General features: G+C 38.3%; 1 protein-coding gene across 2 annotated transcripts in view; it reads right to left on the bottom strand.

The window, feature by feature from the left end:
• UBR1 (ubiquitin protein ligase E3 component n-recognin 1) overlaps window positions 1-25,898 on the bottom strand; it is a 61,742-nt gene extending 35,844 nt beyond the window's left edge. The window contains exons 1-14 of one of the 2 annotated variants that reach the window (XM_082762174.1): window positions 25,750-25,874; window positions 15,365-15,621; window positions 12,755-12,833; window positions 10,504-10,614; window positions 8,392-8,522; window positions 7,791-7,929; window positions 6,065-6,127; window positions 5,636-5,759; window positions 4,011-4,118; window positions 3,468-3,556; window positions 2,575-2,673; window positions 1,773-1,930; window positions 1,006-1,105; window positions 589-717 (exon numbers count right to left, since the gene is read on the bottom strand). In XM_082762174.1, the coding sequence (XP_082618300.1) occupies window positions 589-717; window positions 1,006-1,105; window positions 1,773-1,930; window positions 2,575-2,673; window positions 3,468-3,556; window positions 4,011-4,118; window positions 5,636-5,759; window positions 6,065-6,127; window positions 7,791-7,929; window positions 8,392-8,522; window positions 10,504-10,614; window positions 12,755-12,833; window positions 15,365-15,621; window positions 25,750-25,824 (1,662 nt within the window). In that variant the 5' untranslated portion in view covers window positions 25,825-25,874. Of the gene's footprint in view, window positions 1-588; window positions 718-1,005; window positions 1,106-1,772; window positions 1,931-2,574; window positions 2,674-3,467; window positions 3,557-4,010; window positions 4,119-5,635; window positions 5,760-6,064; window positions 6,128-7,790; window positions 7,933-8,391; window positions 8,523-10,503; window positions 10,615-12,754; window positions 12,834-15,364; window positions 15,622-25,749 lie in introns of both variants that reach the window. The other variant, XM_082762175.1, reaches the window with a different exon arrangement.
• Between the last annotated feature and the right edge of the window lie 588 nt (window positions 25,899-26,486).

Here is a 26,486-nt window from a genome sequence, read left to right on the forward strand (position 1 = left end):
CACTTATTTGAGCTGAAAAATTTTAACAATTTGCCTAGTTTGTAAGTCAAACTGCATCATAAATTCCTGATTGTAGTTGTAGTTCCTCCTTTCTCTCCATACTAAAAATAATAGCAACTCACCCCAAAACAGCTTAAAAATACGATTTTCACAGTCTCCTTTCCCACAGCCCAGGGATCAACGCCAGTACTGAGTAAGACAATTTACAGGGTAATCGTGCAATTACTGCAAAGCTTCTGCCTTCTACTTTAGCAATTAAAAATGAACACCATACGCTTTCAAAGTTTTCAAACTGACAGTTCACTATGAACCTAATGTTCAAAGCATTAAATGATGAGAAGTACTTCCTTCTTTGTGATTTGTCTGATACTCTACAGTTTTGTCAACCAGATTGTATCCTGGGATCCCCTTTCTCAGTGTCATACCACAGATAATGCTTTCAGCCTTTTTTTTTTTTTTTTTTGTGGAAGCCTGTATTGTACAACACTGAGCTTCTTTAAAAAACTACTACTTCTACTACTTAAAAACTCCTCGGTAATATTCATAAAAGGCATGTATGTAAGAACCCCAGATAACCCGTTTGCTTACATCACAGGCACACCATTCTTGGAACATCAACAGAATGTTCTTTAGCTGCATCTGTATAGAAATGGCTGCTTCCCAGTCAGGGTCCACCTCTATGTGCTGACCAATCTGTCTTTTTATCTCCTCCATTCCCTGAAATAGAGATGCCACAAAATACTCAAGCTAGATCACTGATCACAGGCTTAAAAACAACAGAACATCCCATAAGCAAATGGTAAAATACAGATTGTTCAGATGTACCTAAAATTAATGAACATTACTTCTATAAAGTAAACATTACTTTTTCACCCACCCAAGAATTAATTATCTTAATCATATGTTTACATCCACAATATTGCTATGGAAAAAAGATGAGTAAACAAAAGCATTGTGGTATCTTTATAACAGCAAATTAGAAAGATATTATGTAAATTTTTGTACCTGCATGCAAGTTAAAATCCTTAGGAAAGAAACAAATCCTTCTAAAAATCGCTCCCTCAGACGGTCTGTCCATACTGTAGGTTTGCTGATTAAGACATACCTGTCCCCAAAGAAAACATTATCTTCTTTTGCTCAGATTTCTCTTCTGCTTATTTTTGAATTCAAAGTATTAATTGTATTAATATATTCAACACCATCAAATTACATCACTCTCCCCACCTCAAACTCTTCCTTTAGTTTTCACCAAATACTAGAGGTTCTTGGTCCAACTCCATTATTTCAAATTAACAGACTCTGAAGTCCAAGGTATTTTGGATGCTTTGCTTTTATGTCATTCAGTTCATTGAGCAAGAGTAACTTGGGACCTTTAAGGCTGGAGGGCACCATGCAGATGAAGAATATACAGCTTTCCCAGAATGATAGTGAATAGAAGCCAAGTTTCCCATACTGTCTTACAGTAGATGCATTTTGTTAGCAGAATTGTTATTTGAAATGATATCAGTGAAAATCATAAAATAACTGTCTATACAGAATAGAGTTTTAGTATTTAAAAATGTTCAGCTTTCCACTTAAAAATAAAACCTCAGAATTCCACTGTTTTTTTTTCTAGGGAGAGGAACTGGGGGGTTGGTTGGTTTTGCTTTTTTTTTTTTTAAAGCAGTTTTATCATCAGATTCCTGAACTGAAACACATCATCCTACTTCCTTTTTTTTTTTTTTTTTTTTTTTTTTTAAAGAATTATTCAAGCTTCTTGACTTTATGCTTACCTTAGGTCATATATTACTGCATATACCCGGTTCATTTTGTCCTGGCTGTAACCTTGGAAGTTGAACTTGTCATTTTTGTCTAGATACTCTGGAACGACTTCTAGGAGTGTCTCTGTAATAGTGGTAATTACGCTCTGCTCTTCAATAAGATGGCGGGCCTGCAAGAATTAAAATATTTTTCTTCCCTATTTCTGTTGGAAAGAATGGCCTTTTTTTTTTCTTTTGAATCCAGTATTTGTCAACTAAAATTTTTGTAAAAGCTGCAAAAGCTCTTATAGTAATTACTTATGTATGAAAATGATTTGTATCAACTTGGCATGTTTTATTTACTTTGGCAGCATCAATCTAATGGACATACCATTCTTTCTAGAGAAATCACATAGAGAAGGACTGAAAGAAACATAAAACGTTTAAAAATACAGGTATGATATTTTTATCCCCAGAGGGCTTAACATATTTCACTCACACAAAAAGGCATTTAATCATTTTAGGACACCAAAAAAGTTTTTAATGCTACTTAAGAAGGTTAACATGAACAGTAAATTCAACATACAAAGTTAATACAGAGAATATTGCTGCCTAGAACTTCCACTTACTTGCACTCCCTCTGTCTTCTGATATCTAATAGATTCTCACATGAACTCAGGCTCGTGCTTTTATATTGACCTTACAAGCCAAAATCATTCGTTTTCAACTCAGCAATGTATAAAGACTCTGTCAAGTACAGTATCACAGTAAATGTGGCACTGCTAGCAATTCTGACATGTACTTTACATTCCTAGAGTAGACAGGCTGCACATACCAGAGTAGGTACAGTGAACATCTGAACTGAGAGTGCTGTCACAGAGAGAACTCTGTCATGATCATCGCTGATGTATTCTTTCTGCAATGCTTTGTAATACTGGGAAAAGAGAATATTGGGGAAGTTAAATAAATAAAACACCGTTTAATTTAAAATGTTTCACTTTTTATTTGCAAGAATTACATTTCAAGTGTCCTTCTTCCTTTCTAACAGGAGCAGCTCAAACAAAAATGCCACAGTGTTCTCAATGCAACAGCGTATTCAACATGTGCCCTTAGCACTGAAGATAAGCACAAAATTAACTGCTCTGCCAGAATGCAAAGTTTTGGTTTTTTTTTAAATCTCCTACAACTAATCTTCTCCAAGAAATTAAGTATCTGAAAAAAAGGATCAATGAAGACATTGAATTACTATAAACCAAGTCTTCCTCCTTTTCTAGTGAACTGCATTGACAGTTACTCAACAGCTGTCTATAGAAGTGTACAATGAATAATTCAAGTTTTCATTTGTTCTGTTTCAGTCCAGGGAAAACCATCAAGTGTTTGTCATCTTCATTAAAATTAAAAACTCGTAACAATAAAAAAAACTGGTCTTACATTCTGTCTCTCTTAACTGTTGCATCTATTTTATAAAAAGACTGACCAGTTGCACTTTAACTGCTAGTTCAAACTATACAGATAACACTAACAATACTGCATTCATAATATGCATCTATACTTGCATGATCATAAGCAACAAACAAATGACACAGGACTTAATACACTTCAACACTGAACTAGTAGTTGAAGCTCTGCTTGTTCATAACTTATTTTTATTGAAGTCATTATTAGGTTTTGGGGAAATTTTACAAATCTAATAAAAACTCATAGCATAAGAAGTGAACAACAATTTACCTTTACAAACTCCACAGCAAAATGTTTTTTGTATTCCATTTCCATGAAAAAACTACTGAAGATAAGTTCATGAAGAACCTTCCTTGCCCCTGTGAAGAACCAATATACCTTACTTCATTTTATTATTAAAAAAAGTAGCTTTTTGTGGAAAGGACAAACTGATTAAGGGAACAGTAATTAGAAATCATTAAAAGCCTTGAAATAGTTATGAAGTATACGGGCAAAGTCATTCATATCATGTCTTTTACTCTTAACACTTCAAGGTATCTATTTATAATACATCAAGTATCAAGTCACTCATATTTAAACTACATTTCGTAAAAGATGGTTCGAAATACATAAAGCAGGAAAAATTTAGAAGGCAAGTAAGTACCCAAAATATCAATTATCTCAGCCTTGAAAATAAAGGCAGTATCAAAAAGCATATTATGAAAACTGTAAAGAAAAGTAGCACCACATGCATAACGCTTAGTTTTACACAATGGTTTAATACATAAAAGATGAATTTGCCTCTTCAGCTTATAGAAACATGGATACACAAACCTTTATGAAGTTTTGCATCCCAAAGCATCAGCTTGCTTATGGAACATGGCTTTCCAGATCCAGTTTCTTCTTTGAGACATATTTGACAAAAGATCTGTCGAAAGTCACCTACAGGGATAAAACGAGTCATTTGTACAAGAATGCTTTGATAATTAAATGATACAAACCAGTAAGAAAATTATGGAATTATGTTCTTAAGAAGGGAAAAGAGGAAAAAAGGCACTTAATTATAAATTAGTTCTTAACTGGCCCTCTCAGCGGACATATTCCTACATACACTATCTTTAGTGATTTTCTCCTATTATTTTGGCTCACTTTATTAAATTGATCCAGTGAAGAAGACTATTTTAAAACGAAAAGCATTTAGACAACTTTGCAGAGCAGATTCTCATTATGCCAGCACAGAAATGCACAGGCTAGGCCAAAGTCCCTGCAATGCAGTCTTTTCTAGGATTTCAGGACATTATTTTGCACTTTTTTCACCTATAAGTCAATACAGTATTTGCTGAAGCAGTTTTTTGGATCAACACATCAGAGTCCCCATGTGTTACTGAAGTTTGGAAATGAGCTCTGAAAGGATAATGGAGTGTCAGGAATCAGGATTCTGACAGCATGGAAACAAATAGTAAAGAATGTTTTCCAGTCACTGTTCTACCACATGAAGCAAAACCAGGAAAGAAACAGGAACCAACAGACTACCAAAAAGTTCCAGCCGAGTACAGAACATCAGGTTCTCCAAGCATTTACATACACAATCCAGAAGAGCAAGGACAGGAAGAGCGCAAACACTTCAGTGTTTGTGCTTGAAGACTCACATAAAACATATTAACGCACCGGTTAACCTACAACAATTTCCTGGTCCAAAATGCAGCAAACAACATGGAAGGCTCCTTTTCAATTTTAGCTCATTTCATCAGCAGAAAAACTAAAATTCTCAGGATTTGCTGGGGCACCGACATTGACTTGTCTACACTCACACTGTTGAGTCAACACCTAGCTGTCAGTTGGTATTTTAAATGCAGTAACCTCATAGAACTAAGGAAAGTTATCTAGGAAGAAAAATGTGGATAAGAAACAAGCTTTCAGAGTACTTCACTAGACACCTTGAAATAAACAATTACACAGTCAGGAATTTGTACTGATCAAAAGAACAGGTTGGGGAACTCAAACCAGCAACAGAACAATCAGTGAAATAAATGTATAGTTGAAAATAGCTAACATTTTTAATATGTATATATTGTGAGAAGAAAAAAATAATACAATTCTGGTATCTGCATTTTAAGGGAAAGACTGAAAAGGAAGAAAGTATTCAGAGAAAGATAAAAATTCACTTTATTATCTAACATTACAGTAGAGGCTAGAACAGACCCCCAGATTTAACATATCAAAGCAGTGAGTAGAGCTTAATATATGCATGACTGTAACGTGAAAATAAGTTTTATAAGTCACCAAAACAGGGCATGTGATGCTGAAACTGGGGATGAAAAAAAATCCAGAGGAAAAGGGAAGGCTCGTGTTTTAATAAGGGGGTATCACATATGACAGTGCTGAAGAGAAATTTTTGAAAAAATTACTCAACTAGAATTCTGACATGGCATCATTGTAACAAAGTTATTTATACTTACTTGAATAGCTCATGAGTTTATTTAGCCAAGAGCCAAGGCGCAAGGCAAACTTCTGGTGAGCCATAACATCAGCATGTAGAACCTCCACATGAAGTGGTCGTTGAGAAACATTTTCAGAATGCCTCTAGGAATCAGGTAAGAATTAGTAGATATAAAATAAAGGTAACATGAATTTCAGTTTTTTTCTCCAATATCCATTACCTCCCCCAAGCACATGTTAATGGCAAACCCTAGCAAGAAAAATAAATTATCATGGTGTTTCTTTTCTGAAAACATGTATCCATACCAAACGTGGTAGGATAAGTTCAGTTTTAATAAGTTCACAGGCTATAAAATGCTATCTTGAAGACAGTACAACAGACAAGTCTTTGACAGTAATAATGATGAGCTTTATTATTTTTTTAGTGAGTAAATATTTTAGGAAGTTACCTTGATTTCTTCTTTTGCTTCCTGACAAGAAGCATAACGTCCTGCTTTAACAGCTCTCCGACCCTGTTTAAAGAAAATATTGAATACAAGAACAATTTAAAACAGAACCACAACATTACAAGCCTGATTCTGGGTATGTTTTATTGTTTGTAGAAACTGGGACCAACATCACTTACAGGGCTTTTAGACATCTAGAAGCAAATCAAAATTAACATCACCTTTTTTTTTTTCCCTAAAGATAGCTATTTGAAGTAGCAATGGAACATGCTAAAGTAAAGTTTTGGTATATTGATACTATTTTATAACGAAAATGCACACACAGAGTAAAACAGACAAGATGGATTTCCACAGATTACTTTAAGTAGAAACCAGATCAACTTTCTTCCTAACACAAAATACACTCAATCCTGAATTGCTTTTCTACTATCTTTCCTACTATTTCTTATTTCTTATTGTAAAAGGGATAGTACAATATATTAAAATAATGTTTTTACAGTTCTTTTGATAAAGACAAGAACAGCATGAGCTTAGTCCTCAAATTCCCCTCAATGGCTATCCGAGTCATCAAATTCCACAACCAATGGCTATGTACTTACAAATGCTTTGTAAGATGTCTGATCAGCACTCAATCTAAACTTCAGGTTTCAACCAAAACAAACCTTCATAACTCAAGGAACATCAAATGTAACCTTTAAAGTTTCTCTGTAAATCGTATATGGTTACATACCTGGTACATATTTTACAAACCTTGTAACTACAAAACAAACCTTGTAACTACATAGGATTGACAAAGCAACTACAAATAGAATGCAACTAAATTTCCATTACCTGAACAAAGACAGATAAAAAGAAAACATTGTTTATAGACTAAAAAAGGATTCTAATATTAGTAAGAGCTTCTATAGGTAAATACACATTAAATACATATTCAGCTATAGGTAAATAAAGTGTGTGGGTGCAAATACCTAAGTTTTATATTTTTGTGAGGTTAAAAAAAATACAGCTGCAGTTAAGTCATGCACTGAACATGCTTCCCCCCCACACCCCAGGAGGAAAAATAGCCAAGAACCATAGGTTCAGGTTGGAAGGGATCTTAAATATCATCAAATTCCAACCCCCGTGCCATGGGCACAGACACCTTCCACTAGATATGTGAATAAACCTTAATATTTACATAAAAGTTTTTAAATGGGACATTGGTTTAAAAAACAAAATAGTAAAATAGACAGGTTCACCAACATTCCTTCATGGATTCTTCCTAGCTTTATTTGCTTAATTTGAAACTTTAAGATTCTCACACAAAGTCTGAGCCAGGAAAAACACCAAGCCTTGCAAAATTCTCATTAGTCTCAACAGTTCTCAATAAATATAACTGAATATGCATATTGCTGTCTTTAATGTTTTAACAGTATTTGTCTAAAAAACATAGATCTCTTATCTGAGAAGAAAAAGAATAAGTGTAAAGAAAATATGTCAAACACAAAAGGAGCAACTTCAGGCAAATCAGCTCTTCCCCTTCTCAAAAAGAAAAAAATAATGTAGTTTTAAATTTTTCTTAAATAATGGCATACTTCTACAAGTGCTGATTAACAATTATTCTGCAACATGACTTTGTCTTTGCTCAACCTCCTGTGTCCCAGAAAGGAAGATTCTATGATCAAAAGATTATAGTAGCCCTTCCTAACAATTAAAAAGTGACCTTTTCACACATTCAGAATGCACTAACCTCTTTATCTATGGCAGTAGTATGCAACTGGGCTTCGCCGAGTTCGCAGCCAAGTGCCCTTTGAAGGCTATAGATGACGTGATCATAAGAATGATGTTCATCATTGAAAAGGACACAGTAGTAGCTGTCTACCTTCTCTCTACTGGGAAAAAGCCAATATTTCATCATACAAATGAAAATAGACATGTAAACAGCATCCTATCCAATATAAGCAACATCTTACTTTAAAGCTCGAGGGAAATCTGTAACAAAATCAAGCTTTTTCTTCATGTTAAAGACACATCCCTAGACTCCCTTACCATCTGTACCAGAATAAGCCACATAAACCACGTACCAAGTACAAAAGAGATTTACATTACCTGAATATTCTATTATTATTCCCTCTGCCATTTTATGATCCCATTTGTCATTTTAACCTGACACAGAACAGTCTTTTTTCTATTTTGATGGAGCACAATCACACACACAATTGTACGTCAAAAATCCTCTGTTTACAGAGTTTTAGGCGCTAATAAGTTTGCATGAATGTAGTAATGCCAACAGGCAAAAAAAAACTCCAAGTTTTTAACACCTCAGAGAGAAAGTTTGAAATGCTCCCTACCTAATTGTGAGCTCTGGAGGCAGTTCCTTCTCTTCTTCCCATATAAGCATATCTACAATGTATTTTATCACGGAGGGAAACACCCTCCTAGAGCGTTCCATAACTTCTTCATTTAACTGACATTCAGAATTCTGTAAAACAGAAGACAACATTAATATGCAAAAGAAATTTTAAAAGTTAAAGAAGGGCTGGTAGAATACCTTATTACTAGAAAAATCTCAGGAAATAATATTTTTCATGACTTTCAGGCAAATTCATCTCACCTGAATTCTTTCTAAAATGATTTCATCCCAAGGGGTCTCCTTAGTATTCCAAGTGTTTTCGTCATTCATTTCATTCATTTTTAATCTAGGCTGTGAAAGGCCTCACCAAATGTTTTAGTAAACTTCACTTTCTTAAAAAGCTGATAAAAAGCTTTCTACACAGCTAATGATATTATGAAGTTTGCAGTCCAAAACTATTTTTCGTGCTTTGCTTACTTTTACAGGTTTTCTCCCAAATATTAGATACTCCTTAAACAGAATTATCTGAGGAAGCATAACTCCGTTTCTTCCAGAAATACCTAAGAATAACACTCTTGAAAAATTCCTGAATCAACCATGCAGTGGCATCTACTAATTTATGATTGTTTAAAAAAATCAAGTAAAATTCTGTTGTGTCCATATGATGCAATGTACTACAGGAGAAGTGTAAATTAACATACCCAACTGCTTCAAAAGGTCTGAAAAACAGACCTGCTAAGCATTAGAAGAAAAAACTGTGGTCAAATACATAATCTAAAAGGCCTGCCAATGAAATCTTGATTCATAAATCTCACTGTGTATATAATTTTGAATATGTTCATGATATATCTTTGTAATTAAGACTGCAAATACCTTGTCTAAATACTTTTCTCTTAGGTGAACAGTTAATTGATGAAATGCCACCTCCAATGAAGTCTCTATTAATAAATGTCACTGTAAAATGAAATTAAGATAACTCTAATGTAAATTGAAAGGGTAAAAGAATTTGCTTAGATTATGCCCCCAAAACACATAATAATCCATGCTTTAAGTACACTTCAAGAAACAAGTTTGTTGAAGAACAAACAACTAATGTTTCAGAAAAGTAAAGTTTAAAATAACTCACAGGTAATTTATTATTTCAACCAAAGTTGCCTAGAAAAGTAGGGTTTTTTTAAATCTCATCTCTGACAAATCTTTCAAAACAGAGGTATTTTAAGGATATATTCAGGCAAAAAGTGTTTTTGGTTGTCTGTTTTGGTTGTTTTTTTTTGTTAATTATTATTATTTCTGGCATAGTGAAGACAATAATTTGTAATAAATAGTGAATAGATGACTCTTAGAAGGATTGCTTTTCTCAGGCCATATTGTATACATGCCAAGAAGCTGTGTAAAATTGAAAACACTCTGCATCCTTACAAAAATCCTAATTAAACCTGTATTCAACTAATGCACACCTCATATCATAACTAATTTTTTCTCCTAATCATGTCAGACTAGAATGCAGAACTCAGGAAAAAATACCTGAAACAACGTATTTGCTGACATTCTTTTTGAAAATTGCTTTCAAGATAGGTTATTTCTTCTTAACATACTGCTTTCTGAGGTACAATAAGCATGAGAAATCCTAATTTGAGGTTGGTTTTAAACCACAGAGACTTATTTTCCAGTCCCAGTGACAGAAAGCTCACCAGAAGTAAATGAGAAAAAAACCCGTTCAGTAATACAGTAATGTGGGGAAAAAAGTATCATCAAAATCGAGTAGTGTAACTAAACTATCCAATAGTAAACTATTTGTACAGAATAGCTGAATAGCACAGATAGCCAAAGAAAAGAGTGAGACACTGACATTTTGATTCAGAATCAGAGACAGCAATAGATGAAATAGGCTGTTGGAATTGCTCTATTGCTTTTACTTTTTGTTTGGAGACAGTACGTTTTACCCCAATAAACACCTTCACCAAGGAAATCCTGATTCAACTCAATTGCACCTGCCACATGAATCGTACAATATGTGCTTTTATACAAAGAAAAAAGATTATTCCTGTATAAGTCCTAGAATTCCTAATATTCACAATATTTATTCTTTCATTTCAAGCAAAATTCTTACTTCTTTTGGAGAACCTGATGCTCCAGGCTCATGTTTAGTACACACTGGTCCAGCCTTCCATGCCTCTGTATCCCCACAATCACAAAATCCACCCCCAGTTGAACTATGCATCTGTAAAAGGCACGAATTTCAGTCATGAAATATGTACACAAACAGTGAGACAATAGAAATGTGTATTATTTATGTCAAACACAAGTATAAATACCTACCTACAAAATAGAAGGGTGCATGTGTAGGCTTACCACAACTATTTATTTTTTTTAAGCTAGAAAAGTTGTCAGAGAAGCAGGGAAAAAATAGGAACTTTTTGAACAGGAAATAAATGGGAAAATACAGCTGCTGTTGCATCTTCAACAAATTTAAAAAGAGGTAGGTGAAAAAAACATGAGTAACGAATAAGCATTTCATAAATGGCAAAATAGTATTTCTGGGCTTATTAGCAAAATTATAAGGGTGATGCTCAACATCATCTTTACAAATTGCTCAGAAAAGTTAAAAAATAATTTTACAAGGATACGTGTATTAAACAGGTACTACAGCTTAGTAGTACCTCTAGTCCTAACCAAAGGAAACAAGACCTAATCAGTATCTAAATACGTTCTTGCAACTTTAACCTTGCAGAAATGACACTTGCAGAAATACTGACTCTTCATTTTGGCAGAAAGTTCAGATGAAACTCATGCAAAAATAATTATCCATAGCTTACTCTAAAACCCTAATTCTAAAATAGTTATAAAAACACTAAGTGACCCAATAAAAAACATTCAAAAATTCATTATTTACTTGATGTGTTTTAAAATAACCTGATCTAATTAGACTAGCTTCAAGTGGGAGGTTGACTAAGTGACCTCATTAGGTCCCTTCCAACCTAAATTATTCTATAAACACTTGAAGAATACACTCCACATTCTTTAGATCATATCTTTAAAAATGAAAATGCAGCACAACTGCTACTATTTCCAGGCTGCTGTTTTGCCTGAAGGAAACAGTCTTAAGTTACTGAAAAATATGGAAAAGACAACAGGATACCAAACCGGCATCTCAACTCAGCAGTGATTCCAAATTGCTCTGTCATCATTATTGGCTGTTTTCCTGGGTTACCATCTTATTCCTCCATAAACTGTGAGTGCGCACACAGGTATATGGAAGTTCTGCATATGCAAGGCAGCTTTGTACATCTTTGAATACATATTTACAACACATTTTCAGATCAGTAGACTTATACAGAGGGGCAGAATATTTTTTCTTCCCCAATAATTTCGGAATTGCTGGGATGTTCTTCCAAACTCTCACTGAAAAATATCTGCTTAAAGGGGATTTACGACCAATTAGCAGTTCAAGTAGGGCAAATCTCTGAAACAATGTCAATTAATAAAATGAAAAAATGCAAAAAAATCTAGCCCAGTTTTCAGTGGTGAAGGATAATTGAATACATAATGTTTCTGAACATTTTCCTCACTCCTTGCAGCAGAGTTAGACCAGCTTTAAAAATGACACTGCTGTTCCCTATTTCTGCTTCCAACACTATTAAAATTAGAGGTATCAGTGTGGAGGGCAAGCAAACAAGGGGCCTACAAAGTAAGTAGTAGACGACAGCTTAGGCAGAGACTTAGTGAAGAATTATTTAAAAGATCTTTCTGTAGTTAAAGCATGAGACTCTCTCAAAGATAACATGTATTTGTCTCAAACAGAATCAAGAGGATATCAGAAAGAGATGATCAAGTTCCACAACAAACTCCTTAAAAATCTTATGCTTAACATTCCTTTTAACTTTTATAGTCCATGCTCTAAGCCCAAAGTAGTTTATGGGTACTGAAATGGAGAAACAGTGGAAATGTGGAGAGTGCATCAGTGATAGAAGCAATGAAATAATGGTCTCTGTACATACACACCCATTCTAGATTTCCAAACAGAACATAGTCTTGTATATATAGTACTGAAAGGGACTTGCAATAGGACTGTCATTTTCAGTCACAGCTTTTTGCTCTGGCATATACTATGTGATATTGCCAAAGAGAAGAAAAACATACACATTCATAAACACTTCCTACCCTTTGATTTTCTTAACTTATAAACGTACTGTTCTTTAAAGAGGCTTTAGGTAGTTAGAAATGTGAGAAAGATTGAACTGATCAGTAAATTAGTTGTTGGTTTTTTTTGAATGAAAATTATTAGTTTATATGCAATTTCCTGTATCTTCAAGTAAAATCTTCTCTAAATCTATGAGTAAAATTTCTTAAGATATTCCTACCTTGTACCGGTGGTTCTTGTGAATGCTATTCTGAAAGCAGTCCATACAGAGTACACAAGTTGGATCAACCGCACAATCTCTGCAACAAAAAAGGTAATTGGAAAACTTTCTAAAACAAACACGCAATTCTTGTGCACAAAAGAAAATGTTATTCTGAAAACTGAGATTAACAACAGATTCAAATTGGAAAAACATTGGCTATTCCACATCACAGAAGTATGAAAGCCAGGTGGGCTTGAACCAAATACCTGTTATTTCAAATTCAATTAGAAATATGCTTCATTTCCACTTTCAAAAACTTGTTAACATATATATCTTCACTAGGAATGAACAGCTATTTAAAAAAAATGAGACTGACTCAAGTTCCCTTTACTATGGTTTCCAACAATTGTAGCTGGTTTGCTATGCTACACTTCTGCCAGGTTAGGTCTGAAACTTTTTATAAATAGTTACGAGTTAATATCTAAGTAGAATTCATTTACAAATTGAATTGAAGAATATATACTTTAAAATTTAATTTTAACAGTTTCAGTGAAGCACTTATATCTGAAAAAAAAAAAAAGAATTATAATTCATGTATGCAACCTAATTTTTTCTGTGCTCCATATGCATGTCAGCTTTATATTGCTTTTTTTCCACCCTCAAACATGGTCACAATTTCTTTAAATGCTGTGTTATTCTAAGCAAAATATGAATGATAGGTGTTTGATAATAACATATCAATCTTTGTTTTATGCCATTCTTCACTATCTAGTTCAAGCCTTCCTTACAACTAAAATGGTATAATTCTGATTACAGAATGAATTTCCTCTCAAACCTTCAGGTGATAATCTTCACTACAACAGTTTAATGGTTTGCTACCATTCATTACCATAAACCAACTGCAATGTGAGTTAAAAGACATAAAAATTAAGCCAGAAATGCCTTCCGTATTTGAACGTCCAATTCTATACATTCAGATTTTAATATTTCAGAGCATATTATTTTTAGCATTTTAGAAGCATAAAGTAAACATATTTACCTTTAGTTGCAGTACTAAGTACAGTATCTCATATAAGTACTACCACACTGTTGCAAGATAGGAAGTGAAAAAAGAGAGAACCCCTGAGACATATATCTTTGTCACTTTGCCTTTTGTCATCCAAGAGCCCTGTACAGGTACTAACAGGATTATTTCTGTTTCAGCAATACTAAACAGACGCCTTGACCATCCTTTTCCTTCAGAAAAATCATAGAATCACAGAATGGTTTGGGTTGGAAGGAACCTTAAAGATCACCTCATTCCAACCCCTCTGCCACAGGCAGGGACACCTCCCACCAGAGCAGGTTGCTCAAAGCCCCATCCAGCCTGGTCTTCCAGGAACAGGGCATTCACGGCTTCTCTGGGCAATCTGTTCCAGCGTTTCACCATCCTCATGGTATCCATCCTTATATCTAACCTAAACCTATCCTCTCTTAGTTTAAAGCCATTTCCCCTCATCTTATCACAACACGCCCGACAAAGAGTCCCTCCCCAGCTTTCCTGCAGACCCTCTTTAGGCCCCAAAAGTTTACTATAGTCTCCCCAGAGCCTTCTCTTCTCTGGGTTGGTCACTTAGCCCAAATCCCTCAGCCTGTCTTTGCAGTAGAGGTGCACCAGCCCCTTGATCATCATTGTGGTCCTCCTCTGGACTCCTTCTAATACTTTCCCGTCCTTCTTGTGCTGTCCAACAATCCATTTCCCAATTAAGTGTACACATCTAGCAAATACATGAGAACTTACTCAAAGACTACTTTCCTTTCATGCTCAAGCCTAACTTATTTATAGAAAAAGCGTAATAGTACATGACTGATTAAAACCCAATAGTATAATTCACAAATTATTTTTACAGAGAGCTTTCTTTTTGACATTTCCTAAATTCTAATGGCTGGAGTTTCGTTTTGTTTTTTAATTTTTATTTTTTATTATTCATATTAATATTCTTCACCCTTATTGATACTCTTCTGGCATTTCTGCTGCAATTTTCTAGGCAGAAAATAAAATGCAAACTACAAACTATGACAGTTGCATCATAGTAAGACTAATGAACAGCCAGAATAGTTGCAAACTTCAAATCCATCACAAAGATCTCTGACATATAAATGAATAAAATAATAGCAAATCAATATGTTCCCATTTTTAACATAATCCAGAGTGAGAACCAAGGAGAGAAATGACCATTGTTTACATAGATACTGCTTGTGCAGAGGACTGAGGATGCTCAGAAATGCTGGATTCCAATGCAGGCAAATAAAAAAATAAAAAAAATTTAAAAAGGGACTGTTATCCTTCAGTCCCAGGTACAGACCCCTATCAGACCCCATCATTCAATCTTTCTAATCAATGGCTTTCAGTATCATTAGTATCCTTTCCATTTCCTTTCTCATTTCTCTGCTGGAGCCTGCTTTTACACGTAGTTTTGCTTGCTTTTTTCACTGGTTTGAAAACTGATGGTGGTATTTGCTTCAGAAAAATAAAGACCTACCATGATACAGGCAACAATTAGTTAGCAGAGCAACTAATTTTATTAAATCCACTTGCTTCATTACCTCACAAGAAAGCATTCATAATAACATACCTTCAATTCTTACCTGCAAGAGTATGTTGTCTCCCCTCCTTTGAACACCTTCCCACAGAGCTGTGATGTTCCACTCTGTTGTAGTTTCTCTAGAAATGTATCTGGGTCTTCCCCAAACAAATAACGTTCCAGGGGGTAAAGTATTGCTGCCTGAACCATTTCTTCTTGTTTCTCCAGCAAGGGGTCCATCTCAGCTGAGTAAATATTTGGCACATGTTTTGCCAAGCACTGTAAAAATGTAGCTTGGAAGTCGAATCTTTCATCACACCACTGCAAGAAAAGTACACCCATAAATAAGCATAAAGAAATACATAAAGAAAACAGGATTAAGCACTTCTACTGTGAATCCAGAATTCTTTTCCATATCAGAAGTCAGTTCTGTGAGCAATAAAACTCAACAAAGCATGGTTTCCCAAAAATGTCCCTGCTGCTCACCTTTCAGTGCCCACCACAGTAACCTCTGTTTCCTTGAAGTCTTCTGTTAAGGATACCATGAGGCAAAATTTGGCAAGTGCTACGCTACTGTGGAGCTACCAGTGTACTTCATTAATTTTCAACTACACACATGCCAACAGGCCAGCCAATACACAAATCTTGATGTTTGTTCAGATGCCAACAAAAGCAAAGAGCAGCAGCAGAGGCCTCCCTGTCTTAGCTGGTAAGTAAATCTGGGATTTGTTCCTTAGCCTGCTGATAGCCACAAAACATATCCAATTGTCTTTGAAATCATTACACTTCAGTAAAATTTTGTTGGAACTGCTCATCAGGGTTAAAAAGCTACTGAGGGAGAAAGGAACAATTGATTTTAGAAACTGAATATCCTTGGGAAACCAGGCTGAAGGAATTAAATTGTATTTTAAGATAATAATAGTACTTACATTAGGAAAGTTAAAAACCTCAGACCGAAGTCTAAGACCCTAATTTCACATGCAACTACTCTAGCTCTCTGAACAGCTCTCTCCAGTTGACCTATTCATCCATCAAGTCTGAATATTCTTTCACATTATTCCTATTACTTAGAAAAAGTGCTTCTCTCTACCCCCCCTTCAAATCAGATAACAAATTTACCCATCCAGGCTTCTATGGGCAAACTCCTTTCATACACAGCCTTGACTTACTCCCGAAGACTTTTTTTTGAAGAAAACAATATATATGCAACTTCACAAATAACTCTAAAGGGAGCTTCCTCTAGGCCAGCAAGTAGAAAATGAGCAAAGCAACCATTGAAGAGTTTGGACTGGAGAGAAACCTCAAAGAAGTTGACTGTTCAACTTTTTTTAATGGACAAAAATATATGACATTATATGCGAAAGGCAAGAAATAGAAGTCTGATTTCTGATTTACGATAAAACCTGCATCAATCAAATCAATGGATTACCCCCAGCATCAACGGAGATAAGGATTAAATACCAGATGTGTAAGTCTAGAGCTCTCTGGTCTGCTACCTGCATTTGAACCGTTCTTTAACACCAAAAAAAATTAAACTGTAACAGATACAGTCCATAGCACTGCAACTCCAGTACTCTTAAAGCCAGATCTGCAAAATATCATATAGAAATTGCATTTGTTTTCTGAAGAATTGTGTGTCTAGATGGTACAGACAGGTACAAAAAAAAAAAAACTATCCACACAAAATCCAAAACAAAAGAAACAGAAACAAGATATCAGATTAAGACTGCCTAGCTTTACAATAATATCCACGACCCACTGCTAGTCTGTCAAAAGATATTTGTTCTGTGTTCTAATCACATGAAACATTTGCCTTACAACTTCAATAATAAACACTATTTTTCTAATATGTTTAGCTTTAGCCTGAGGCTTCCACTGGTATTTTGGCCACCAATCTACCTTAGCATTACCCCAAGGTAGTTCATTATTTGATTTAGCACAGTGATCCTTGACTGCAAAGATATGGAAGAATGCACGGCAGACACTGACGGAAGAGAGAGTCCACAGACGCTGCGATGACCTGCTTACTGCATCTGCTCCAAAGTGGAGCTGGGGACACTGACCCCTCAGCACACTGTTTTTCCAAAGCACAAGAGACTCCCAGCCTGCTGCTCTTGTGTCTTAATAAGCGATGTTCCCAAGAGATGCTGCAAGTTTAGCTTCTGTGTTGCTGGAACAGAACACATAATAGCTCCAAGAAACATGGGGCTAAGCTTTCCTGAAAATCTGCCAGAAGCGTAGAGTGGGTTCTCACAGCCCAACTCAAAAACATTTCAAGTATTCCTACGCAAAGCTTTTAGTTCTATTTAAATGTTCTTGGGAGAATGGAAGACAGGAAGTAGGGAACAAGAGGAAAGAAGGGAAGAGAACTCTCTCAAGCGGGCTGGTTGCCTTCTGGTAAACACGTTAATTTATACTCAACCTGTACATCATCCAAGAAATAGTCATCATGTTCAGAAAGAGAAGTAAGAATATTCTTATTTCTGAAAGCTGCACCAGGCTAAATTTCAATCCATCCCATTCCTTCTGTGTCTCCTAGAAGTAAATTCTTTATGATTTCTTAACTGACCATGTATTGGGTGTTGAAGAGAAAATAAAATAGTGTATCATCTTAAATTAATTTCCTCCCATCGTATGGAGAAAGGGGGGCTGGGAGTCTCTAAAAGCCCACGAAACGTGCAAGCCAGCTGCAGGCAGAAAGCAGGCACTCCCTCCAGCTCTCCACCCAGCACTGGTGCAGGGAGTCCCAAGAGGTTGTGCGTTCTCATTTGCTCATTTTTAGGAAAACCTACCTGAAGGAACAGACAGGCCACACCGTGGAACCATGGGGGCACTGACGTGACCCAAAAATAAACCACCACAGCCAACCACCAGAAGGAGCTAGGGGAGAAACCATGGCAGGAACACAATACCAGCATCCCTGGGGAGACAGCAAACCCACACGGCATCCATCAGGTGCTGCTAACAGCAGGCAAATGCCACACTGGGACCTGACACCAGTGAAGAGTGTGTCAAAGACACTCCTTACCTCCTCTCTTCCCTTCCACTTTGCATCTCTAACCTTCCCCAGCCCCATCTTTTCTCCTCCTCTATTCACTTGCTCCTGTCACAGCCACCTTTCTTAGGATGATAATTCTCAAAGTATGAGAAAAAGGGAGATGATTGGAACCAGGAGCTGAAAAAACATGTTTCTTGAATGTGAATAGTTTTGTCAAAAGAGCAGAGATAACATCCATTTTGTCCAAGTCCAAGTAACTGAACTATTCTGTGTAACAAAAGCAGTTATCTGTAGTCTTAAATGACCTTCTAGAAGACTGTGATTACAGAAGTGATACCTTACAATACAATAGAAATAAAAATCTTTAACGGATCATCCCTTATCTTCTATCAAAAGATGTCCTCCTCCACGAGGACAAGCTACTAATACACCTTTCACATGTATAAGCACACAGAGAATTGACCAACATCAATTCCAGCCAAACAAGCAGTTTTGTCCTACATCTGAAAGGGCAGTTTGCAGGCTTTTTCCAAACAGAAGGATCACGTTAGAAAAGGTCAGAGGATGAAGAATTCTATTTGCCTACAAATACTCCTATAAAAAGAGCAGAATATCTGTCATTTCGAATGCATTAGTTTGTGAACACCACAAATGATAGGAATGAGAGCTAAGCAAGTATGCAATGAAAAGGGGAAAAAAGGTAAACTCTTTCAAGTCACTTTTCACCTATAGATCAAGCGTCAAATGAGATTTCACACCACTATGAGGGAATTTCTCTGTCATTGCAACAGGCTTATTACTTAGTTCATTCAGTAGCCATCACCTCCGTGACAGTTTGTTTTCCATTCCGAGCACAGTTCTCTCTGAATTCTCCAGCCTTTTCAAACTAACCATTTGCATTTGGCGATACTATAAAGACCAGCTCTGCTTTAACTGCGCTGATTGACACGCTGGTCTTTCACTGCATAAATTCAAGGCTACGTTTTTAGAAATATGCATTGATGTCATCAGTGAAAAGAAGGAATATTAATACCTAAAAATATTAAATAGCTAATTTTGAAGGAACAAATATTGCCAGTAGCACAAACTAAAAACCATACCTGCTCCAATATTCCAGCTTAAAGAAGCAGACAGGAAAAAGCCTAGTTTGTGCACAGCATAAGTCTGTGAAGCGAGAGATGGCAATACCAGCTGCCTGTCGAAACAGCAGGGACAAGCAGCATTTCAAAAGTAAATGTATAAAATGTTGGGAACATGCTAATTTTGAGCAGGTGCCATTCAACAGAAATACCAAATGTAAAAGGCTGTTTTACTTCAATGCATAGAACAGTTGGCACTAAACAGATTAGCAAAACAACAGATCCCACAAAACTTCGAATCTGACAGTGTCTAATTAAGCAGTCATGAGAGACATTTCAAAAGGATAAACAGGCACAAGTTCTTAAAACCTGCAGACCACTGAAAATTGCCTTTGAAAGCAAACTTTAAGAGATTCTTAACTAACATTTTCCTGTGAGCTTCTGGTTTTAATTTTTTAGAGCAACTTTTCCTCCTGTTTATTTTAGTTTAAAATTATCAGTTTTCTAACACACTGAAAATAAGATCCAACTGCAGTGTGGACCACCTAAGCACTACGTTAGAAAAAATAGCAAGTAGACTTGGCAACTAATCTCAACTTCAAAGATACTTATTCTCCAAAAAAAAAAAAGAGGCTTCAAATAAGTACAAGAAACCAATTAGCAGATTTGTTCTTCCCTGCCTCAAGTCAAATTAAAAGCTGTTAGGTGCATAAGTTCTATTATCTGAGGAAAAAAATAAAAGATTTTTCTTCCTGATTTCATTTTTGCAGATCCGTAAAGATAGGGGGATAAACAAGACAATTACAACAAACAACCCTGAATGCATCATGAAGCACAAAACTATCAAAATCATCTCACGTCACCACACCACACGTCCAAAAGAAACTGTTGAAGTACCAAGCAGATTATACAAATGTCAGCTTGCAGTAATTTGCACTTAATCCTTATATTCAATTGCTGGAAAAAAATCTATGTACTGTTTTCTCCAGTAGCCTGGAGAAAATACATACACAGCTACAAACACAACTGTAGTTCTGTCCAATGTACTATTCAAATAGAAAAATTTCTCTAAAAAATCGGGAAAGGGGATGAACAGGCACTCAATACTGTTCAGGGAATGAAACTGGAAGATGACCAGTGTTGTCATACTAGCACCATGTAGTTGCTCACAATGTGTTTCATCTACTCTCACAAAGTATAGCCAATGGGTTAGTGGAGAATCTAAGCTTAAAAAAAAAAAAAAAAAAAAAAAAAAAAAGACTTAGTACTCAATTACAGAACACCTGCTTTCTGACACGTCAGTAACATGCCTCCTTTACATAACACAGCTGGGAACCAGCCACGTACCAAACCCTGGTCTGCTCTGGATATCAGTAATTACACTGAACACAGCAAGTCTGGTTTCAAAAGTTATTTTCTATTGGCACAACACAGGTAACATTCAGAATTATTTAACATTGTCCTAACAAAACATCCACTCTGACCTGAAGACATGAAAGAAGTGTTTGATCTCTACATTCATTTAGACCTCGGCCCCTGAGCCAAAGCAGGGTGCCAATTAATGTTAAAAGATGCTTTAATGCTGCAGGTGTTCACCCACTGGGAACGAGGCTCTTAATAACACTGCAGAGTACTAAAGCTTGGTCTACAGAAAAAACCTACCTCGATTCCTGTAGTCTCCAACACCTACCAGATTCGCAGAACCACCAGAGAAACAGAATCGACCAGCAGCACAATCAGTTACTGTTTCAGCTGCTGGACAGCTAAAACCAAAGTCACCTTCAGGGGACCCAAGGCGCAGATTTGGGCTGTTCAACCTCCCTGACTCTCTCATGGCACTTTTAAATCATGCTCATTTCCAAACTCGCACGAAGCTTCACTTCCCTGGGATAAGCACTTGGATGCAGACAGGCATCCAAGCAGCTATTTCAAGTGAAATCATGGCCTGTAGTTATCTATCAAACTGCCTGCCAACTGGGCACGCTAGCTTAAACAGGCTGCAAAATTAGCAGGCTACTACCAAGTAGGCTCCACAGGCAAAACAAAATAGCAAGACACTCTAGAAATAATTCCCAGATCTTTGAGACATGGAATCAGAACACCTTTCACATTGCCAATTTTTGGGTCAGACCTGAGTTAGGCAGATAGCAATGTATAATTACATGGTAACACAACAAGGAACAGGAATTCTGTATCAGGTATTAAAGCAAAACAATATGTAGAACAAATACTTCGAAAAATAATTATTCTCCCTGGAAAAATAGCAAAATCAGATTTGCAGAGTTATTTGTAGTATTCTGGGAGAAGCTTTAAAATAGAACCTTTTCATGAAGTACTGACTCTTCGTTTGACAGACTCAAGATCCCTTTGTTTCTAGAGAAACAAAGACAAGGCTTTGTTCCTTTCCTTGTTTGATTCTTAGCATCCTTGCTGTGGTCTCCTACCCTCTGGGGAACAAAATATCTAATTAATTTCTTAGCACCAGACTTCACTGTAGCCACAGTGGATATTTATAAAGTAGCAATTCCATTTAATATTGTTACGTTGAGGTGGGGAATTTATTTATACTAGGTTTTTGTATTAATTCCTGTGTACTCAGACTTGTGGTACATTAATTCGATTTTTCCCAAACATCATGAATTTTAGGATCCATTGTATACGTACTTTCATTCTGCACTGAATTAATGTGCTATAGCATTCAGATGAATCCATCAATATTCAGCACTAATAACGCAGCACCTTTCAAAGCAATCTGTTTATCCCTAGCTCCTCTAGTGCCCTGGGATCCAGAAGCCACTTAGGCAGTCACAGGCTACCAGCAACATCCACTCGCAGCTCTGCTCTCCAGGAGTCACATACCCCTCACAGCAGCATACAGCAACCATAACTTGAAGAAAACTGATGTACCTGCACAATCACGGTTCACTTCTGCACTAAGGAAAGGCACAAAAATTACCGAGAAATACGAGCAAACATGAAAGCAGACAAGGAAGGAAAAACCACAGCGTTGCTCAATGCCACAACAAGAAGGAAGCACTTCAATTGAATGCTAAATACACGAGGACACGGGCAGGACCTTGGCGATGCTCCAGTTACCTGTCGCAACTTCACAGCCTCTGCTTCGTGGGCATGCTAATACTCTGCACTCTTCTAAAAGCAGTGGTTTGGACTACGTGCAATTTGGAGATATGCCAGTTTGCCTAGCGATGATGTTTTAAACTAATTTACCTTACATAAATTGATGTAAAATTATATGGACATGTCATCGAGTGTGAGCCTGTTAACTCTGTCCAGGAGAGGTCAGATTTAAAACTGAAAGAAGTCACTGCAACTCCAAAATAAGCCATCTGACAGACACTTTATTAGTCTCATGAAATAACCTGCATACGAACATCCACTCTCTATTAGTACTTGAGTACAACACAGCTACAAACACAGGGCTCCTCCCATGCACTCTCTCAACTACATAATAGCTTTGAACCATATAAAAAGATCTGAAATACTTTAGAACGCGCAAGTGGCTGTGTTTGTGTCACACTTTGCTTCATGAATTTAAAATTAAAAATCAAGTTATTTTCCTGACTTTCAAGGAGATACCCTAATAACAAAATTTTGCTCTTCCTTTACATTGCTATCCCGCTTAGATCTACATTTTATATATAAATATTGACTGATGACAAAAGACTTCTGAAAAAAAATCCCTTTTCTTCACGCGTATTACTGAGAAGTTACTCATACATCAAAAATTGAGGATTTAGTATGAATGAAAATCCTTTAAGTATTTTAGTACCTAAACCCTAGTGATATATTCCAGAGATCAGCCACCAAAGCAGGTAGGAGTCAAACTGGAATTTGCTTGGAATACAGATGGACAAACAACCAAAGGGCTGGAACCAGCCTGCAGAGCAGGCTTTTATTTGGCCACTGGCAATGCCTGCTAGCCAGCTACTAGACGAGCCAAGTCCAGCCCATCAGTCAGAGAAGCAAACTGGGGATGCTGCTAGGAACAGAAAACTGAAAGAACTGAAGTTTGGCTAACAGGGTTTACAACTAGGTCAGCGCCAGTATAGCAAATGCAGCTGTATCTTTTTCAGGGACAGCTCAGCTCAAGAAGCAATACAGCCACTACAGAGAAGAGGAAGGCGCAGATGGGACCTTTAAGACTGCAGCCAGTGCAGTGAAAAACCAGCTCAGGTATTCCCAACTACAATCACCCAACCAGAAGACTCAGAGTTAAATGCACAGGCAAAACCACAGAGTTGGGCTGGGTGCAGAAGAGCTGGTTACCTGAGTCATCCCCATCCATGCCAGCCTCAGGCTGGCTCCTGCAGAACCATTCGGGTAATTCTGCACTGAGCACCCAGCGCGCCAGGAAGGTTTACTAGCCCAAGTGTCACCCAGCCACATGTAACCCAGCACCACAAACACCACCTGCCTCAAAGCTGGAGAGGAGAAAAGAGCAAAAGTCTTTCTGACTGTACTGACACTGGGACAGATTTGATGTGTTTGGTCAGACTTAAGCTGCTCCATTCAGCCAGTTGTGTCTGCTCCTGATCCTAGCACCACAGCAAAAGGACATTTAGACCAGCTCTGTGCAGTGAAAATATGAATCAGAGAGGATATGTTAGTTCCATCTAACTAGTACCACCTTGAATACCGCAGTAAACTGGACACACTGCTTCCAGATTGCAGCTGACTCCAGCACCACTCTAACCATGTCTGCAATCTGACTTAATAAATGCTGTCAGGCCCCATTTAAGTCCAAATCCCTAGCTCTGCTTTCCCCTTGAGGTAATATCTCCACCCCATACTCACTCTGAAAATTCCTGGAGCTCTCTAGGACATGTGGCAAGCAAAGGAGCCTGGGCGGTCACCTGCAAGGCCAACAGACTCCCTTGGAACTTGAAATAATTGCAATTCTGGCACAGAGACTCTCAGTTGGCTGAAACCACATAAAAACTAAGACAACTGAGTGGACCAGTATCAACTCTGAACAGTTGAGGAGCTCTTCAACATCTTCCCCCGCATTCCTCATAGTACCAGTATTATCAGTTTCATTCGTTGCTGGGGCTAACTCAGCCTCCTATGTTCCCAAATAACGCAATTGCAGATTGCGGATTGCTTTGCCACCAATTGCAACAATTGCCCTCAGTACCTCTCTGACTATATTGGTCTCTCAGGCTTAACAAGTTCAACTCAGGTTTCATTTTTTGACATCATAATTTAAACAGATTACGTTATTAATAGTTTAAAATCAAACTGTTTATAATGCAGAAAGAAATCCACGTGCTGGTCTGTTACAGTCACAAAATACAGTTCTCCTCAGAAATGGCTCTGGATGCACAGGCTGCACCCCTTGGATTTGATCCTTACGATTCTGGGGAAAGGTAAGACACACGACAGTTGGTGGCTTAGCACTGCTGCCCGCATGAACAGTTTCCCAAGTATCTTCCTCTTTTCAGTCACGGTGGGCAATGCCAGGTTAAAGGTTGGCCCAGATGATCTCAGAGGTCTTTTCGAACTAAATGGTGCCATCATTCTGCGGACTTCCCTGTGCCCAGCTTTCCAATACCCAGAGTTTCAACACTGGACTACATGTTCAGGTTATTTGTTGTTCTTATTAGGAGAACAGGAAAAAATAACATAAAATGTAAGATTCCCTATACAAATTCAGACTTTTTGCTAGCAAATGGGCAGCCAACAGGTTTTAATCTACTTTAGCAGGAGCGTTTGCAACAGTTACAGTTACTTTGCAGGGTTGCAAAGGAAAGCCCACACGGCCCTTCACCTACTACCTCCAGACAGATCAAGGAGTGCTCAGCAAACACTAAATCCACGATTAAAGCAATTCACAGAGAAAAGAGGGGATGATTTTATTCAGCACAGAAACAACTCGCTGCCTGCACCCACACCCCTTCCCCTCTTCCCTTTCTGTCGCTCCGCTCCCACCGCCCCACACCGGCCGTTTATTCGGTTGCTCCGCAGCCTTTAACCACGCACCCCCCCCCGGGCTGAGGGCAGGAGCCACACGCACACCCCAAAACGCCTGCGGGACGCCGGGAAGCCCCGAGGCTTCCTCACGGTTAGCCCTGGGATAGCCCCCCCGGGCCAAACCGCGACCCGAGCCGGCGGCGAGCCCTCCTCTCCCCGGGGCCGGTCCGGGGCAAGCCGCGGCCGTCCCGCCCCGCTCCCCGCCGCCGTTACGCGGCCGCCCCCCGGCAGGTGCCGCCGCACAACGGCGCCTCCCGGCCCGCTCCGCTTCTCCCCCGCGGCCGGAAGCCACCGGGGCAGCCGCAGCGAGCGGCGGGGCGGGCAGGGCACGGGCTGCCCCCGAGCGGGGGCAGGGGGAACCGCGCCGGGCAGCCGCCTCACCGAGACCCGCTCCTGGGGCTGCGCGGGGCCGCGGCCGCCCGCCGCTGCCGGCCCTCCGTCGCCTCCGTCCGCCATCTTGGGAGCGAAAGACGCGGCCGCCGCCGCCCGCCTCAAGCTTCCGCCGCCCCCGGGCCCGCTCCGCCGCCCGCCCCCCGCCGCCTCACGGCTGCGCCGCGCAGGCGCCGCCCGCTCCCTGCGCAAGCGCCGCGGCAGCGGGCCCGGCCCGGCACAGCCCCGGGGCCAGGAGGTGCCCGGCGGGAGGGAGCCCGGGGGGGCGCCCTGAGGCGAGGCGAGGCGGGGAGCCTGGTTCCTGCCGCGGGAGGCCGATCTGGGTCTGTCGGCACTGTGAGGGGAACGGTTTTAGTAATTTGAATGCTCCCTTCAAATACATTTGGGTAGATTCTTCTTACTTCAGCAGGCTAAGGTCACCCGTTTGGGCTACAGAAAAGCAAAATTTTACAAACTCTCACACACAAGTGTAGGAGACCTCAGTATCTCTAGACACGTACTTTGTTCCAAAATCAAAATTTCTCATCCTCACCTTGCTGTTACAGCGTATTATAACTGTTCAGCATACTCCGGATTTGCTTCTCTGACAGAAGATGAGGGCATTTAGGGACTTGACCCGTATGTGACAGAGCTGGCCTAAGCGCTGCTGGACGTTTTCCAGATTGCTGCAAAACCATTCAGTTGCACGTTCCCCTGTTTGTACCTTTCTGGGGCTGCAGAAAAAAATA

Source organism: Aythya marila (genome assembly GCF_965140915.1).
Source record: "Aythya marila genome assembly, chromosome: 5".
NCBI classification, from domain to species: domain Eukaryota; kingdom Metazoa; phylum Chordata; class Aves; order Anseriformes; family Anatidae; genus Aythya; species Aythya marila.